Source organism: Carettochelys insculpta, chromosome 26 (genome assembly GCF_033958435.1).
Source record: "Carettochelys insculpta isolate YL-2023 chromosome 26, ASM3395843v1, whole genome shotgun sequence".
NCBI lineage: Eukaryota > Metazoa > Chordata > Testudines > Carettochelyidae > Carettochelys > Carettochelys insculpta.
In genome coordinates, this window is record NC_134162.1 from 7,130,769 (window position 1) to 7,147,980 (window position 17,212).

General features: G+C 53.2%; 1 protein-coding gene across 1 annotated transcript in view; it reads left to right on the top strand.

The window, feature by feature from the left end:
* The window catches only part of GRM4 (glutamate metabotropic receptor 4), a 175,380-nt gene that overhangs the window by 107,963 nt on the left and 50,205 nt on the right, over positions 1–17,212 (top strand). The window contains exons 4-5 of the mRNA XM_074977251.1: positions 3,843–3,997; positions 10,493–10,633. Coding sequence (XP_074833352.1) covers positions 3,843–3,997; positions 10,493–10,633 — 296 coding nt within the window. The remainder of the gene's footprint in view (positions 1–3,842; positions 3,998–10,492; positions 10,634–17,212) is intronic.

A 17,212-nucleotide genomic window follows, 5' to 3' on the forward strand; every position in this document is an offset into this window, starting at 1 on the left:
CCTCTGGCATGCCTCCACTTTCTTACTTAGCATCTCCTCCTCCTCCTGGCTCTCCTGTGCCACTGGGCCATACACGTGCCTGTGTTGCAGGCTGGGTTAGAATCTCAGGGCAGACGCCAATGGAGGGACAAGGCAGGGTAAATTATTCAGTGACTTTTCCACTGATTGCCTAGCGCTCTGCAATATTTAATAGCGCTTTTGCCTGCAGCACTTCCCTGCTTAAATACCATGGGTGGTGGTCTCTCCAGCCCTGTGCCTGGCCCAGTCCTTTCTGGCAGGGGCAGGGTGGGGCCCGTTCTCACTGGCCAGCCTGCTCGTCTTTGCCTCCCCATCTCCTGCACCCTCTGTGCATGTGCAGTGGGAGAACACGAGGCAGGGCAGGACTGGGTCTAGTTACAAGAGGGAGTGGAGTTCTTACACCTCTTTCCCTTTGTGGCACTTGAGCCCAGCTGCCAATGGAAGAGAGGAAGGGGCTGGAGACAGGTGGGAATGAATGACAAGTAGCACAGCCGGAAGGGGGATGGAGACAGCTAAGAGGGTGGAAGAATAGAGCCCATTTGAAAGGATCGAGATGACAAGAAGGCAAATGGCAAGTTGGGCTGCATTAGGAGGAGTATTTCCAGCAGATCTAGAGAAGTTGTTATTCCCCTCTCCTCTGCACTGGTGGGGTCACATCTGGAGTATTGTGTCCAGTTCTGGGCCCCCCAGTATAATATAGATGCATTGGAGAGGGTACAGCGGAGGGCAACCAAAGTGATGAAGGGGCTGGAGCACACAACCTATGAGGAGAGGCTGAGGGATTTGGTCTTATTTAGCTTGCAGAAGAGAAGAGTGAGGGGCTGTTTGATAGCAGCCTTCAACTTCCTGAAGGGGGGGGCTCTAAAGAGGATGGAGAGAGGCTGTTCTCAGAAGTGAGGGATGGCCGAAAAAGGACCAATGGTCTCAAGTTACAAGGGGGAGAAGTCAGTTGGATATTAGGAAAAATGATTTCAGTAAGAGTCTGGTGAAGCACTGGAATGTGTTACCTAGAGAGGCGGTGGAATCTCCATCCCTAGAGGTTTGAAGTCCCGGCTTGACAAAGTCCTGACTGGGATGACTTAGTTGGGGTTGATCCTGCTTTGGACAGGGGTCTGGACTCAACGACCTCTTGAGGTCCCTTCCAGCCCAAGGCCTCTGATTCTATGACACACACCTGTATGCAGCACTGTCCCACAACCCAGCTGTGTGGCATCTGCTGTGTGCCCTCTCTTCACTTTCCTTGTCCCAGTGACACAAGTGGATCCAGTTGGTTTGGTATGATATGCAGAAAATCAGACCCCCTGCTGGTATAAATCAGGGCAGCCTTCATGCCGCGTGGCACTGCTTTGACTACTTCAGGGGTCAGCAAGCCCTGGCACAGGTGCCCAGAGTGGCACAGAGCCGATTTTCATCACCATGAAAACTCAGCTCTGGCCCTCCTCCCTCATGCAGCTGGGAGCTTACTCAAAGCCAGGCCATCTGTGGATTCATAAGAGACCCGCTAGTGCTACCAACCACCCCCTGAACAGGAAAGCTCTGCACCTGCATTTATTTATTAATCAAGCTATTGTCAGTAGGACTATTAGTGACTTAAAAATCATCAGCACTTGGACTGTTCATAGAGATCAAAAGGTCACGTTTCGGCATGCTGCCTCGGAAAGGCTGCTGATTCCTGGACCTTGAACGGGTCCAGTTATAAGAGATCAAAGGCCACAGGAGGCTCTAATTTTGGTTTAAAGGGGTTTGTTATGATTTTGCTTAAAGCTCAGTCTACTGCCCCTGCGTGTCACTGAAAGTGGGATACTGAACTGGTTAGGAACAGGTTTCAGCTGAACTAAAAGCGGCTCTTCCTAACCCCAAGTGGGACAGTCCATCCATAGGTCTGCACTGGCATAGCAGCAGCAGCTGAAACAACCCAGCGCTCGCTTGTGTCCAGGTACAAGCTCTGGCGAAGTCAGCGGTGTTAGTCTGATTGCAGACGCTCAGGTATGGGCCCGCAGAACCAAATTCTGTTCTCAGTGGATGGTGCTGAGTGAGAGCAGAAGTTGCCTAAGGACATTGATCATGGCTCCCATCTTAAATCTTTTAAAATGTCTAAATGCCATAGTTTCACTAGGGGCTTAAGTTAGACGCGTGCCATGGGAATTGCCAGGGTTTCTGGTTTTCCACTCCAAGACCAGCTTTGAGGTGCAGTCAGTCCAAAGCCACTGGGAAAACCTGGAGGTGGACACTAGGTACCAGAGCCAGGGGTACAGGCCCAAGGTCCTTGTCACTCAGCCAAAGCCACGTGTCATACTGAAGGGCAGGAACAGCAGCAAGCAAGGTAGCACCAGGCACTGAGGGATTCAGGGGCAGGAGCACCAGGAACCAGGTAATGCAGGTGCAGCTGTAGGTGACCTGAGTGCTGAGAAGCCAGTGAGATGCCACCATGGCTTACGCTGGCCTCTGCAGCCACTCAGGGTTACAGGGCTCATCAGGCCAGCTGTACTGATGAGGCTGCCTGGAGACCAGGGTTCCCTCTAATTTTTCCTGCTCATGGGTGGAATAAATTTTGTTGTGTTCACCAAGGCATGTGCGGATGTGCACCTCCACAAGAAACACATGCGGCTGGCTGTGGGCACTCTGCTAATCAGCTGGGCGGCACCTGACTCTCTCCTGAGCAGCTGCCTAAGAGTTCAGCTTACAGGGAATGCTGCTGGAGGCTGGCTCCGCTGTGGGCCCTGATGCCTGACACACAATCCCCCATCTTTTGTTGCTGCCTCAGCTTCTTGGGACTTCCCAGCAGTAACCGTCTTGGGGCCTGCCATGCACATCATCTCAACCTGCTGATAAATAATCGGATGTTTATTTCGCCAAGGACCTGTGTTCCCTTAATCAACAGCGGTATTGACAGGGGCTTCCTTGCTTCTCCATAAAGAGGACAGGTCAATGATTCAGACTGATCTGGAGTAAGCAACCAATATGTGTGTTAATACAGCCAACTATAAATGTACAGCAGTATGAACAAAGAATGGAGGCTGGATGTGCAGGGCGCGAGACTAGCCTGGGAAGCAGTAACTCGGAAACATTTGTGCATCTCAAATAGGAGCACCGAAGTTGTTTTACTGCTGTGTTTGGCACTGTCTGGCTAGTTGGGGGTTGGATGCACTCAATGAGACCATGTCCACTGTATAACCGTAATAGATTTTATTACCAGAGGATATTCTTTAAGAGTTACTAGATTTGTGCTTCCCACAAGCGGGGAAGCTGGCCAGCGAGCTAGCAATCAGGCAAGCAAGAATCAATATTTACGCCCCTTTTACTATGGACAGTCTCGGACCCTCCATCCTTGTCCTCGGGGCCCGTTGCAGGTGTTGCCCCGCTTGGGGAGTCCCTGGGCACCCAAACGGTGAGACGGCTCACTTAGGCAACGCTTTCCAGCTGTTTAAAATCATCTCCCTCACCCCTTTTCCCCAGGGTAGTATACATCCACAAGCAGGCTCTGGCAGAAACGCTGTTGTTCCCTACTTCACAGAACTGGTTTATACAGGTAGCATGGCTGCATGCCAGCCCACGACAGGTTAGAAATGGCTGGTTACCGCTCCGGCCGGACAGGCCAAAGATAACGAGCGGTCAGCCCCAGCAGGCAAAGGTGCAACCCCTGCAGGAATGCTGTGACCAGTCCTGCTGGCCATGCCTGCACAAGGCTGTGGATAAATTGGGGAGAGCTCAGAGGGGAATGACGGTAGAATTAGAAAACAATTGTTGTGATTTGTGCTTTCTCTCTTCCCCGCTGACCTGGGTGCAAAGGCTCAGAACCTGCTGTTTGGCTTTTCTCTGCACAGGAGGGTTCTGGAGGCAGCGAAGAGGGCCAATCAAACTGGGCACTTCATCTGGATGGGCTCCGACAGCTGGGGCTCCAAAATCTCCCCCGTTCTCCACCTAGAGGAGGTGGCTGAGGGATCTGTCACCATCCTGCCCAAGCGTGTGTCCGTCAAAGGTAGGTGCTCGGGGCCTGAGTCTGCAGCTCCCCTAGCTGCATCGGGGGGCTGGAATTGGGGTGGAGCTAAGAGAGTGGGTGGAGCTTGGGTGAGTATGGGCACTCCCCTCCCCCCCACTTTGAACCTTACTGCTTCCTTTGCACAGGGCTTATTTGGTACCTTCCCTGTCCTCTGCTCTGTCCCTCCCGCTTCCTCCAGCCCTGCCACCCCTTCCTTCTGCCTCTTGGGTGTGCCACTCGCCTGATTATGCCCTTCCTCTCTCCTCTTCCCACTTTGCAAATGCCCCAAGCAGGGACAAGGCCAGAACCCATTGCACATAGACACACCCACCTTGCTGCATGTGCAGGAGTGTCCAAAGATGGAAGGCTCCCTTGATCTCACAGTAACTTTTGAATGGAGAGGGGAACAAAGCAAGTTTCCACCTGGCAGGCTTGCTGATGGGAAGCCGGGGTGAAGGGAGCAGTTGCATTGGGGTCCCCTGAGCCCCTTTGGATTGCCAGCAGAGTGCTGCCATCTGGTTGGCGCTAAGGGCTGACCGGCTCTGTCCCCGCCCCTTTGGCCTGAAGTCCCACCCTGCTGCCCAAAGCCCTTCCCCTTTGGGGGCGGAGCCAGACCTCCACCACATCTGGCCACAGGACTGTGATGGTTGTCGGCCTGGCTGCCCCCTGGCAAGCATTCTAACTGCAGTAGGACCCAGGGAGTGGAGCTGGGCATAGTCCCTTGGGGACTGATTTCTGTGCCTCTCCAGAGTGCAGAGTCTCCCCCCCGCACAGGCACGCAGCTCAGACACAGCCTCCCCAAGAGCCCAGTCATTATTCTGAAGCACTCTGGTGAGTGACTAATCCCAAGTGAAGTGCCGAAAGGCTGGTGAACTGTCAGGGCGTGGGCAGTGAGTTACTTATCATCATCTCTTTGCCTCTGGGTGCCTGCTGAGGGCATCCCCAGCCAGGGCGAGAGCTGCACAATTGGCAGGTCCATCACCCTCGCGCCAGGCTCCCCTTGCAGGAAAGCATTAGCGCTGGGGAAGCCTAAAGCAGCCTCTCTCCTCCACCCAGCCAGCTCTGCCTTACAGGGGTCAGCCCCTCTCCTTAGCTCCCTGGAGACAGGGTATAATCCAGCTCCCGCTCAGGCTCTGCTCTGCTCAGGGCTCAGGCTGTGGCCTTCCACACTTCCAGGGGTCAGTCCCAGATCCTTTGTCGAGGTGTTTGCTCAGCTGCTGTCAGAGCCAAGGACCCTGCCAGGACACTGATTGGAAAGTCAGCAGCTTTCCCAGGCTGCGTGCATCCATTGCATTCATAGGGATAGGTAGAGCCACGTGCGGAGAATGACGAGAAGCTCCTACGTTAGCCTGGGCACCATTGCAAGAACCTCAGTGTTGTAAAGGCTGCTATGGGCTTTGCCGATTTGTGGCCAGGTCCTGAGCTGGGGTGGATCACCATGACCCTGTCACCAGCAGTGCTGTGAAGCTGGCCTTTTGAAGGGCTGGTGGCTCTAGTGGTTAGAGCACAAGCAGGGCTCCTGGGAAGGACTTAAGGAGTGTTTGGAAGGTGTTGTGAGATACATGGATAGATGGTGCTGTGGATGTGGATGGATAATCTCACAGAGTGACTGCCCACCATGGAAATGCAGCCAGTTCTGGGGTGGAAGGGGATGGCTGTGAAACAGCACAGTGCACTGTTACTGACTTGCTTAGACCATGAAGTGAAGGGGGATTTCCTAGCCAGCTGATCCATCAGTGGTATTCGCTGTCAGTCACGCCCAGCTGTTTGGAGCTTGCCATGCCATGCTCAGGCCTCCTGGGCTTGAGACACACTCCACTCATTATCCTCAAGACAACAGCAGAGCAGAGGCTGTTGAAGAGTACACAGAGTGCTGCTCAAACTTGTCAGCTGCACCTCCTGCTCCAGCTACGTGAGCTAAGGCAGAGCGTGGTGCTCTTCGAAAGGCGTGGCTGGGATCTCCCCTTCCAGGAACAAACACTGGAGAGGGGCAGAGTGGGGTGTGGTGGAAAACACAGCAGCCAGGCGGGAGTGGGTGTGAAGAATCCCTGGCTTGGCCACCTCCTATCCTGCCATCAAAGAGAGCCTTTTAAAGCATGATGATTCTGTGGTTCTGCAGCTTTCCAGTCATTATTCTGAAGTGCTGCCCAGCACTTAAATGCAGCCACTTCTAGGGTGGAGGGAGATGGCAGTGTAATAGCACATTGCAACATTAATGACTTGCTTGGAGCATGAAGCCAAGGGGGAAGCTCTAAAGAGCCCAGTGTTCCCAGTCTCGACCTGGATCTGGTTGTGTGCCTTTTGGCTGGCTCTGCCTTTAGCGTGAGCTAAAACAAGCCCTGGTTCCTATTGCTTTCCTGAACTGTGGGAAACCCTGAGTCTGGATCTGAGCATGGTGTCTTGGGATTGGTTAAGTAACCCATCCTAGGGGATCGATAGGATAGAAAACTTTGTGGTCACTAGGTCTTGCTTTGGGTCCATTTTGCCTCTCCCCTGGGCAGTGGCTGCCTGTTACATTTAAGACCCCTATTTCCTTTCCCATATTTGTTCCCTGACTCCAAGACACAGAGCTTGTCAGGGCACATTATGCTCCAGCTGTCTGTCACTAGTCCATCAAAAGACCAACCTGCCAAGTGCATGGATCTGATGAAGGGTTCTGATGGCTGCTCCCTGAGGCTCGGGGCTAGGATGCTGATTCCCTTTGCCCTTGGCAACAGAGGCTGCAGAGCAAGGGGGAGAAGGGCCAGGTGCATGGAGGTGGGAGTGGCCTCAGTGTCCCTGCAACATCCATACCAGTGTGTGCTGTGTTGTACCTCTGAATCCGAACATGGGGACAGATCCTGCTACAGACATTGGCTCTGCAGCCTGGGGTCTGAGGAGCCCTTCCTGTCTCACAGAGGGAGTCATGCATTGTGGTGACCAGACAGAGCCTTCCTCCCTGTCTTCTCCTCTGACCTGGTGCAGCGGACCACAAGCTAAATATGAGTCAACAATATGATGTTGCAAAAAAAACCAAACATGATCCTGGGATGCATCAACAGTAGTCTTGTGAGCAAGACTTCCACTCTACTGTGTACCGATTAGGCCTCCGGAGGCGTATTGTGTTCAGTTGTGGGCACCGCATTTCAAGAAAGATGTGGAGAAATTGGGGATGGTCCAGAGAAGAGCAACAAGAATGATGAAAGATCTAGAGAACGTGAGCTGTAAGGGAAGACTGAAGGAACTGAGCTTGGTTAATTTAGAAAAGAGAAGACTGAGAGGGGACATGATCGTGGTTTTCAAGTATCTAAAAGGATGTTGCAAGGACAAGGGAGAAAAATTGTTCTCCTTGGCCTCTGAGGATAGGACAAGAAGCAATGGGCTTAAATTGCAGCAACGGGGTTTAAGTTGGACATTAGGAAAAACTTCCTTGCTCTCAGGGTGGTTAAGCAGTGGAATAAATTGCCTAGAGAGGTTGTGGAAGCTCCACCACTGGAGATATTTAAGAACAGGTTAGACAGATGCTTATCAGGGTTGATGTAGACAGTGCCTAGTCCTGCTGTGAGCACAGGGGACTGGATTCGATGGACTGTTGGTCCCTTCCAGCTCCAGTGTGCTGTGATTCAAAGGGCGGTGAACAGGGTGGCAGTAGGTAACTTTTCTTACAGGTACTGTCCTATCGCAGCCCAGGTCCCTGCCAGCTCTTTCAATAGCTCCCTGCTGGATTTTGCCACAGCTCAGCCAGCTCTTGCCAGAGCTGCACACCAGGGTGCCCCTGGTGACTTTCACCCCCACAGGCGAAACACACAAGGGAGGCGAGGAGCCAGGACCTGACTTGCATCACTGGGCTGGTGCTCAGGTGACGAGCTGGACCCAGCACCTGTGCTGCTGTGGCCTGGCCACTATTTCCAGCTCGCTAGCCTGGGCCGAGCTAGGGCTTGTCTGCCTGCCCATGCTGGGAAGCATCCTCCGAGCAGCAGCGTGGCCCTCGTCTGTCACGGCCAATAGGAGGCCGCCGGGGTGGTGGCTCAGGGGCAGAGCTGGGAGTTTGAAGACCCAGGATCTGTTGCTGCTTCTGACTCCCAGCATGACCTTCCTGCTTTGGGGAGGTGGCTGGACTCGATGACCTCCTGAGGTCCCTCCCAGCCCTAGGGTTCTACAATGCAGGGCGAGTTACTTCTTGAAGTGCCTGATTGCCCCCTGCTGTAAAAGGGTGGTGTGGATGCAGCTTTTTCCTCATGAGTTCTAGGTTACGCACCAGGCTGCACAGCAGGGCCAGAAAATTTCAGCACAGGCTAAACTGACCATCCGGGCCACGCTTTCCAAAGAGCAGAGTCAATGCTAGGCTGTACGTCTGCCCCAGCTGAGGGCTCTTGGGAAAATCAAGGACCCAAGAGCCTGATTAGCTTTCTCTGCTTCTGATTGGTTTTGACCTCTCCATGCTCTTGTCGTTTGTCACGTCTTTCCTTTTTCCTGCTTCAGAGGCTCTTTTCACTCTCCCCCTCAGATGCCTTTAATCATCGCCCTCTCTTTTGAGAGAGAAAGTCAGCACAACGAAAGGCAGGACCAGTGGAGCTGGTGTAAATCAACATGGCTCCACTTGCGGTGCTGCCTTGCACCCGCTGGCGAGTTGCCCCCTGGTGTTTATTGTGAGAACAGTCCTATCTGTTCCTGTAATGCCCTCATCTTTCCTGGGTTGTGCTCGGAGCCCTGAACGCTTCTCAAAGCCAAAAGCCGACCCCTCTATTGCTTGGTGTCTACAAGGGTACCTGGATTTTTATTTTCCCCGAGAGGCTATGGGTAGTTCAGCCTCCATCACAATGTAGTAGCAATTCACATTGTTCCTAGCAGCCCGCTCGACCTTGATGCGCTGTGCTCTGTTCTGCCATTGCCTTATCTAATTATTTGCTGTTCCCAGCCTCTTCTGGGCTCCCTCCCAGCCTTCCTTCTTAGTGGCTAACCTAGACAACTGCCATCTTGCTATTCAGCCCATCCTCTAGGTCCCTGGTGGACTGGAGCAGATGCTGACCCGCAGGTCTGGCTTGTTTGATGTTGAGATTCTTTCTCTTGGGCAGCTGTTCAGTGTTCATCAGGGCTTTGCCTAAGGAAAAGTCTTGAGTTCCTTTAAAGCCTGTTGAAGGATGGCAACAAAAGCCGACTGAGAATCTGCCTGCGCTCTGTCTCCTCCATTGGTTGGGGGGAACAGTCTCCTCAGTGGCCACCCTAAGCCCCAGGCTGTGGACCTGTGAGGGGAGAAGGAGCCCTCTCTCCTACACAGTACAGCCACACTTGAACTGTTCCCTAGAGAGACTGAATCCTGCCCCAGGTCCTCCCTTATCTCTCTCCTGCCTCCCATTCCCCCTCAGGCTCAGCAGTAGAAGCAGCCCTCTTGCTGTATTTTCTGTGAGGCTGGTGGAGGGGCTGCATTCCCTTTGCAGGCTCCTGGAATCCAGCCCCAGCGGCAGTGGGACCTCAGCAGTTCTCTCCAGGAACAAGGGGACACTGGGCACAGACCCTGTGTGTAATGACCAGTAACATCTGCAGGCAGATGGGTCTTGGCCGATGCTCTTCTCAAAACCTATTCCAGGCTTGGTGAGAGGGTCTAGGCCAAGTTTTTCTCCCAGGTGGTTGAACCTGGGATCCATTCTGACAGCTGCTATTGCATAACAAGGCCAGGTTTGGAGTGGAGGGTGTCGGGGGGATAATCTGCAAAGTCTAGGACCAAGTGCTGAGGGAGACACAGTTGTAAGCACTCTGTTGGGGCAGGTGGTTGGATTGCTTAGGGTCAAGTTAAGATGCTCACAGTAACTGAATCTTGCCCGGGGGGGATGTATGAAGTATTGGAGGTCGTTCATGCAGTTGCGTTTATAAGTGAACTAAAAGATTGACCTGGGTCCTTAACTCAATTAATTTTTGTTTTTTTTCATTTAATATCATTGTTCTGGGGAGGAGGGGTGCAGTACTCAGGCTGCCCTGGGAGAGAGGATACCTCAGCCCTATCTCACTGCAGCAGCTTGGGGCAAGGTGAGAAGCGCCTCTCCATCACTACTGCACCTCCAGCCAGCACAGCTCAGGAGGACGAGCTGCATGGCCTCCTGACATCCCGTCCAGACCTAGATGTCTAGGGTTCTATGAAATATCCAGATTCAGAGCTCCTCTTCCCTGGGGTAACAGCCAGAAGGAACAGAGCCTTGGCTGATGTAAAACATAGTAATGCCACTGAAATCTAGATGGCCAAAATATTCCCCCTTTGCATGCAACTTGTGGGTCCAGGCTGGCAGAACGTTGGGTCAGGAGGCGCTGAAGTTGGCTTCTGGCTCCACTGTCACCAGCGTCGGCTCCTCTTCCTAGCTGCTCTGTTACCTTCTCCTCAGGATCGTCTCCCACAGAGCTTTGCAGTTCCCTGGAATAATTTTCCCCCTCTTGCCTTTTCCCTCTCCAGCCTGTTTCATCTCAGCTGCACCTGTTCCGGCTGGCTCTGGGAGTTCACACTTCCACCTCTGGTTTCCTTTGCAGGTTTCGACCGATACTTCTCCAGCCGGACGCTGGACAATAACCGGCGGAACATCTGGTTTGCTGAGTTCTGGGAGGACAACTTCCACTGCAAGCTGAGTCGGCACGCACTGAAAAAGGGCAGCAACATCAAGAAGTGCACAAGTAAGAGGCGAGAGGCAGGCAGAGGGGATTTGGGGTCAACATGGGGTAGGCGCTGGAAGGAATGGGGGAAGGGCTGTTTTGTGACTGTAATGAGGGGAGATGTCTGCATAACATTTGGTGGCACTGGCATCCTGGAAGGGAGGGGAAGAGGTTCACTGTGAGAGCAGATGGGAACAGCCTGCTGGGATAATGGGAGCAGCAGGCAGAGGCCTGATGGGGTTTGTCAGTGGTGTTCATGGTTCACTCAGCTGAGGATGGGGAGATGGCTCTTGGGCAGATCTCTTAGTGTTAGACATCCGGGGCCCAATGGGGGCTCCTGCAACAGGGTGTAGTTTGCCGTCATATGGCCCATAGAGCTCTGTGGGCCATGTTCCTGCTGACTTTTTCCATCCATGGGTGGAATGAATTTTGTTATGTGCACTGAGGTATGTGCAGATGTGCACCACCAGTGGAAACAAAGGCTGCTGGCTGTGGGTGGGGGTGGGTGCTCTGCTAATCAGCTGTGTGGCACCTGTATCTCTCCTGGGTGGCCACCCCAGAGCTCTGCTTAGGGGGAATGCTGTCTGTAGGTGTTGGTGCATATCATGAACCACACCCTTACCTGGACTGTTGGGTTCAGCCTCTCCCCAGTGGCAATCTCTGCCTTACAGAGAATCAGATGCTTGGGGCTGGAAAGCTGATTTCATGCATGGGTGGGTCTAACGTTGCAATCAGCGGGGTGCTAACGGCGCAGATTGAGGTGCCTTGACAGAGGTGTGTGGGGAGCCCAAGGGTGTCGTAGCTCAGGAGTAGGGTGCAGGAGCAGAGTGGACAGGAACCAAGGACGTGACTTGCGAGGTGCACTGTGGTCAGGGTTATGGTGCATGGGCAGGACTGCCCAGGAGCCAGGAGCTGGAGAAGCGGGTGTGTATTACATGGGTTGTAATCTTGGCCAATATATCTAGAAGGTGTGAGGCCGGGAGAGCAGTGATGGGGGGACTGAGGCACCTTGGCAGAGCCGTGGGGGACCAGGACAGGCACAGCAGGGGTCATGGCTGGGCAGAATGGGGATGTGTTCTCTGCTGTATGGGGAAGCCATGGATTCCTCATCTCCTTTGAGCATTAAAATAGCACACGTCACTTAATCACCCCCCCAGAGTTCCTTTCCCAGAGCCCCTCTGCTGTCTTGGGGGCCTTTCTGCTCTCTCCGCAGGGTCTCCTTCCCACCTAACAGCCCTTTGGCGCTAATTTCCCTAGGCACTAATTCATCTTCTTATGAGCAAACAAGTTAGTTATTTTCAGGGTGGACATACACAGAACCATGGTGGGCCTGTACTCCCAGGAACCTGCCTTTGTGGAGGAGGCAGAGGAGATATGGGGGGAGACACAGCAGAGAGAAATGGAGGGAGAAGGAAGGCTTGTGTATTTCAGGGGGTGGGGGGTGCCTTACAGATGAGCTCAGATGCCCACATCTGCGTGAGTGCCTGTTCACGCATGTCTGGGTTAGGGCATGTGGGCGAGTGTCACGTTGTACCTTGGTTACTGCAGATCTGTGAGTGGTGTGGATGAAGTACATTGGCTACAGCAGATCTGTGTGTGGGGAGGAGACCACGAGTGCCATGCACAGGGGTGCGCAAAGGTGAGGCTGTGCTCACAATCACGCCCAGTCCATGGCCAAGGGGACAAGACCTGCATTCATCTTATCTGAATCGCTTTCCTGTGCGGTTGTTGATGCACAGTCTACTTGAAAGACACCGTGCAACTTGTGCTGCAGCATTCCCAGCATAAAACACGGAGTCAGGACAAGGGGGGCTAGAGAGATTCCTGCCTGTGAGCTCCTGTTTCAGAAGAGAATCAAAGGCATCTCCAAACCAATAAGGAGCAGAACCAGATCTAAAAGACAGAAAGAGGAAACCAAAGGAAACATGTTAATAAAGCCACTCCAAGTAATCTGAATGTCTTGAATACTTTCTGTAATGATCTCGCAGGCTGGCAGTACATTCCCGTGGCTCTGCCTCCCTACCCAGGGCAACTTGCTAACCTGTCGGGATGCATTTTTTAACAAACCATTTTAAATAGGCTTTTCAAAGGAATAAAAAAACCTTGATGCCACCGACTCGGCAAGGAGCCGTTCAGCTGAATCTGTCTGATGCTGCGGTGGCATAACAGAAACTTATGAGCAAATAAGAGGAAGCATTAGTACCTAGGGAAATTAATGCCTAGGAGAAGGGCTGTTAGGTGGGAAGGAGGCCCTGGGGAGGGAGAAGAAAGGCCCTCACAAGAGCAGTGGGCTCTGGGGAAGGAACTCTAGGGACATGATTCGTTCAGTGCAGCATGCACAATTTTAGCCAACAGTGCGGTTTAAATAACAGCGACTATGCCGCAGTTTGACTGGGGTGATCAGCTCCAGTTCACCCCCAGACTCAGCTAAGGTGTGTCACCCCTGCATCTGGCCGTGAGCCCCCCAGCCTAGGTAGACAGGCTCATGTTAGTGAGGCTCGCACAAGTGCACTAACATTAGCAGGATGGAGGTTGTGGCTCAGGCTCTAAAACCCATCCAAGGCCCTGGGCTGAAGAGCCCCAGGGTCTGCCTCTGCTTCGGCAACCACACTGCTGTTTCTAGCCTGTTAGCACAAGCCCTGCTGTCTGCCTGGGCTGGGAGGTTCACTGCTCATTCCCAGACGCAGTGTAGACAGCAGTGCTGACGGCCACCACAGGCCCGGGGCAAGATGGGAGGGGAGCCCACCTTCTGGCCCCCAGAAGGGTTGCGGCCTAGAGCAGTCAGCTCTGGCCCCCTCCCACCACACTCAGAGCAGCAACACAGCACTCCGTGATGTTTCAAAGGGGCCCAGAGCTCCAGCTGTTTTATTCCCAATTATATAAGAGCCTTGCACGTTTCTAACCCACTGCATGCCGGAGACCAGGTGATCCCTCCTTCCGCCTGTGATAGGCTGTAATTCTACCTGCCTGCAGGTCCCTTGGTGTAAGCCACTGAATGCCTGCATGAAATGGTCAAAAACCTCAGCTCACCCAATGAAATCAATAGCGCTGTATCGACAATTCACATTCTGGCAGCGCATTAATCTCTAGGCACGTTGCAGAATGGACTGGAGACGGGGTAGGGAACATCTCTCTGGCTGGAATTGGGTCTTGTGAGGCTTGTCCAAGCTGTTTACTGGCATGAGCTGGGAGCTCTCAGCACAGACGCTGGTGGACAAAGGGCTGTACTGTGATTTATTGGAGTGCATGCATTTGTAATGTGACCATCGCTGCAGGGCCAGAGCAAAAAGCCACGCTTGCAACTGGCACTGATTTTCTAGCTCTGAATTGGGCACAGAGACTGTGCCCCTACCTGGAGGTAGGTCTGGGCAGAGGCACGTGAATGCAGCAGGTAGACTAGCATGCTCTGCAGGGTGCATCCACCAGCTCTAACTCTCCTGAGGGCTGGCTGGCTGCTTTCTCTGGTAGTGCCAACCAGTGCAAAAGCAGAGTTCATCCCTTTAAAACAACAGAGAATTAGCCCAGTCGCTGCACCTGTTGGCTCTGCCTTTCCCTGTCCCTGACTACATCCCTTTCTCCCTCTCTTACACATTCACAGCACCACTTGGATCCGATTCCCATTTACACCAAGGCCCTTTACTCTGCTCTGGCAGCACAAAGGGGCCTGAAATCTGGAACAAATTCTATGTGTGCTTCACGCTTTCCGGGGGCTGCAACAGTGTCTTGGTGCCACAGAGAATCACATCCATGTTGTCCATGTCCCCTCTCCAATGTATCCCCAGACTGCACCCCCAGCATGCCCACCCTTGCTCTCGTGATCCTAAGATTGCCCTGCGCTGAGTTGGCTGCACTGATGCTTTCTCTAGGGCCAGATCCACAGCTAGTGTAAATCACACTGATTTACACCTACTTGAGGGTCTGTCCCCCTGGGGTGTTGGGGCAGGGGGTGCTTTGTTTGCTGTGGGTTCTGGCCTTTGGGGAAAGCCCCCAGTCCAGCCCCCTGCCCTCTAGCCGGCACTCTGAATCTCTTTGGAAGCTGTGAATGCTACAGCAAGGGGCACCTGGAAAGAAACGTGAGCCGGTGTGACAGATAGAAGATACAGGAGTTGTTCCAGTCACTTTGTGTGCCCCTGGCTCCCCGACTCAGGCTCCTCTGCCTGGCAGCTAGCATCTCTGGGGTTTCTTTTCTCCCCCTCTAACAACTTTTCACGGAGGCTGAATATTTTTATGGAGTGAAATATTTTAATTGCTGGAGGCAAAAGGCGGCATGTACCAGGGACCTGTCACTTTGCATCCACAATGCTCTGTCTGTTTCTGCGTGGGCACAGCTCAGTAAAGCCACAGAGAGAGGAAAGTCTTTGCTGCCTGGGCTTCTACTCCAAACCACGATCCTCTTCCAGGGCAACGGGCCCAGTTAAAAAGTTCATGGGCTTAAATAGAAAGAAATGGTCAGGATTTCATAGGGTTGAAATGCCATCTGCACCTTGAAATGGGCAGAAATTCTAACCTTGGCATGCTTTGGTGCAATGCCAGGTGCTTTGCCAACTCTTCTCTCTCCCCCTCCCCCCAAAAAATCCCCAACATCCCTGATCCGAAAATGGCCGTGGACAAACCACAAAATTTCACACGTATACCAAAAAATCAACATTTTCAACAACATGTCAGCCAAGACTGGCCCCGTGCAAGGTGGGCTGGTAGAGACGGATCCCCATCCTGGCCCTGCTGGGCTCCCAGGAGGCATGGTGCTTTAAGGGTTTAGATGAGGCTCAGAGGGGAGTTAGTAGATGTCCTGAAATCTCTCTCTGTCTCAGTCTGAGAGCCCAGCCTTATCTGTCGTTCCCCAGCACCGGGCAAGCAGTAAATCTCTCCAGTCCTTCTGTAAACATGTCACCTACTTGAGCCTCCAACCGTCACCTCAATGGCAGGGCTGTCAACAAGACAGATTCCCTCTTTGCCTTGTTTACTGCTTTCATGCCTAGCTGTCCAGGCTGAAGATGCTGATGGTCAGGTATGAAGGGAAACTGAAGTGATGGCTGGGTGCCAAGGTCCTTTGGATCAGGGACAGGCAGGGGTCCAGGCTGGGATGCACTTCTCTGGAAGAACCCTGCTGCAGAAGACAACAGGAACCAATTCTCCCGTCATGCCTGGGAGAATCACATCACTCACAGCATGCCTGTGTCACTTTCACGCTGGAGTCACTCTTGCTTTACGCCAGCACGAGGGAGAAGAGAATCTGTGCAAATGCTCACCATGCTTCCTAGAGTTGCAAGGAACTGTCTTGGCTTCCTTTCTGAGACAGGAGAGCAAGCTCGTACCAAATGGACTCTCCTGTAAGGCCCATGGGCACCTGGGCAGTACACAATCAGATACTAATATCTAGACTAGGTGCCAGTCTGCCTTTATTCTCTCCTGTGCTGTCACATCCCTCTGGCCAGCCAAGACCAACACGTTACCCTGGCTCTCCAGCAGAGGAAACTGAAGCACGGAAGGTAACATTTTCGTAAGTGTCTAAGTGACTTCGGATTCTTGATCTCTTTGCATGCTGGGCTCCAAGCTGCAAGGCACCAGCCTGGCACTGAACAGTCCCAAGCTCAGCTCCCTTCTTTGCTACATATTCCCTCTAATAGTGAGCTTGGGCCCATCATTTAGCCTCCCTGTGCCTCAGTTTCCCATCTATGCCCTGGGGAGAATAGCCCTGCCCTGCCTCGCCTCAAAAGGGCATCAAGAGGACAAACACATGAAAGCATCAGATAAGTTTCTTCGAGATCGGCCCTTCTTTTAAGCCCAGCAGCCAAACAAGATCAAGAGGGCAGGGAGCACTTGAGCCCTCCATGGGGTCTATGCCAGTGCCTGACCCTCAGGAGCGTGCATTCCCTCTAGCCAGCAAGGAAAGAGGGTGGCAAAGCCCAGGCAGGGAAGACATTTGTCTTTCCATGGCTTTACTTAGCTGTGCCCACGCACAAACACAGAGCGTCATGGATGCAAAGCAACAGCTCCCCTGTTACTCCCCTGGCTATCAACGGGACATGCAGAACCTGGGATAAAACCCAGGAATCCTGAGTGTCAGCCCCCTGCTCCACTACTAGACAACACTCCCTCCCACAGCCTGGAATAGACCCTAAGACACCTGGGTTCCTGCACCCAGTGTTTCCTCCCTGAGGCAGGAATAGACCCCGGGTGTCCTGAGGCCAAATGCAGCACCCCAATCTCTGCCTGTTACCTTGTAACTCTCACCAGATTCCAGTGCTGTGCATTGCTTCTGCTGTCGTTAGAACAAGCCCCAACACAGTGCCCGGAGGAGAGCGTGTGTGCAGTTTGAGATGATCCTGGCAAGCTGCCTTGATGCCCTCATCATGTGCAGACGCTAGCAGTGCATTCAGCCTGGACTGACCCAGAGAGGCAGATTCAGTGGCACAGGTAAAAAACAATGGGATGAAAAAGAGCTCCGTAGCTGCTCCAGGGAGCAGACCTTGCATGCCAGGTGGGGCTCACTCCGGTCCATCACCTCTCGTTTCATAGTTATGTACCCCTGGCTGCCTTTGCAGAGCTGTCAAAGCCCTGGGCCCCTCGCGGTCCCTGTATTGCAGAAGGGGGAAGAGC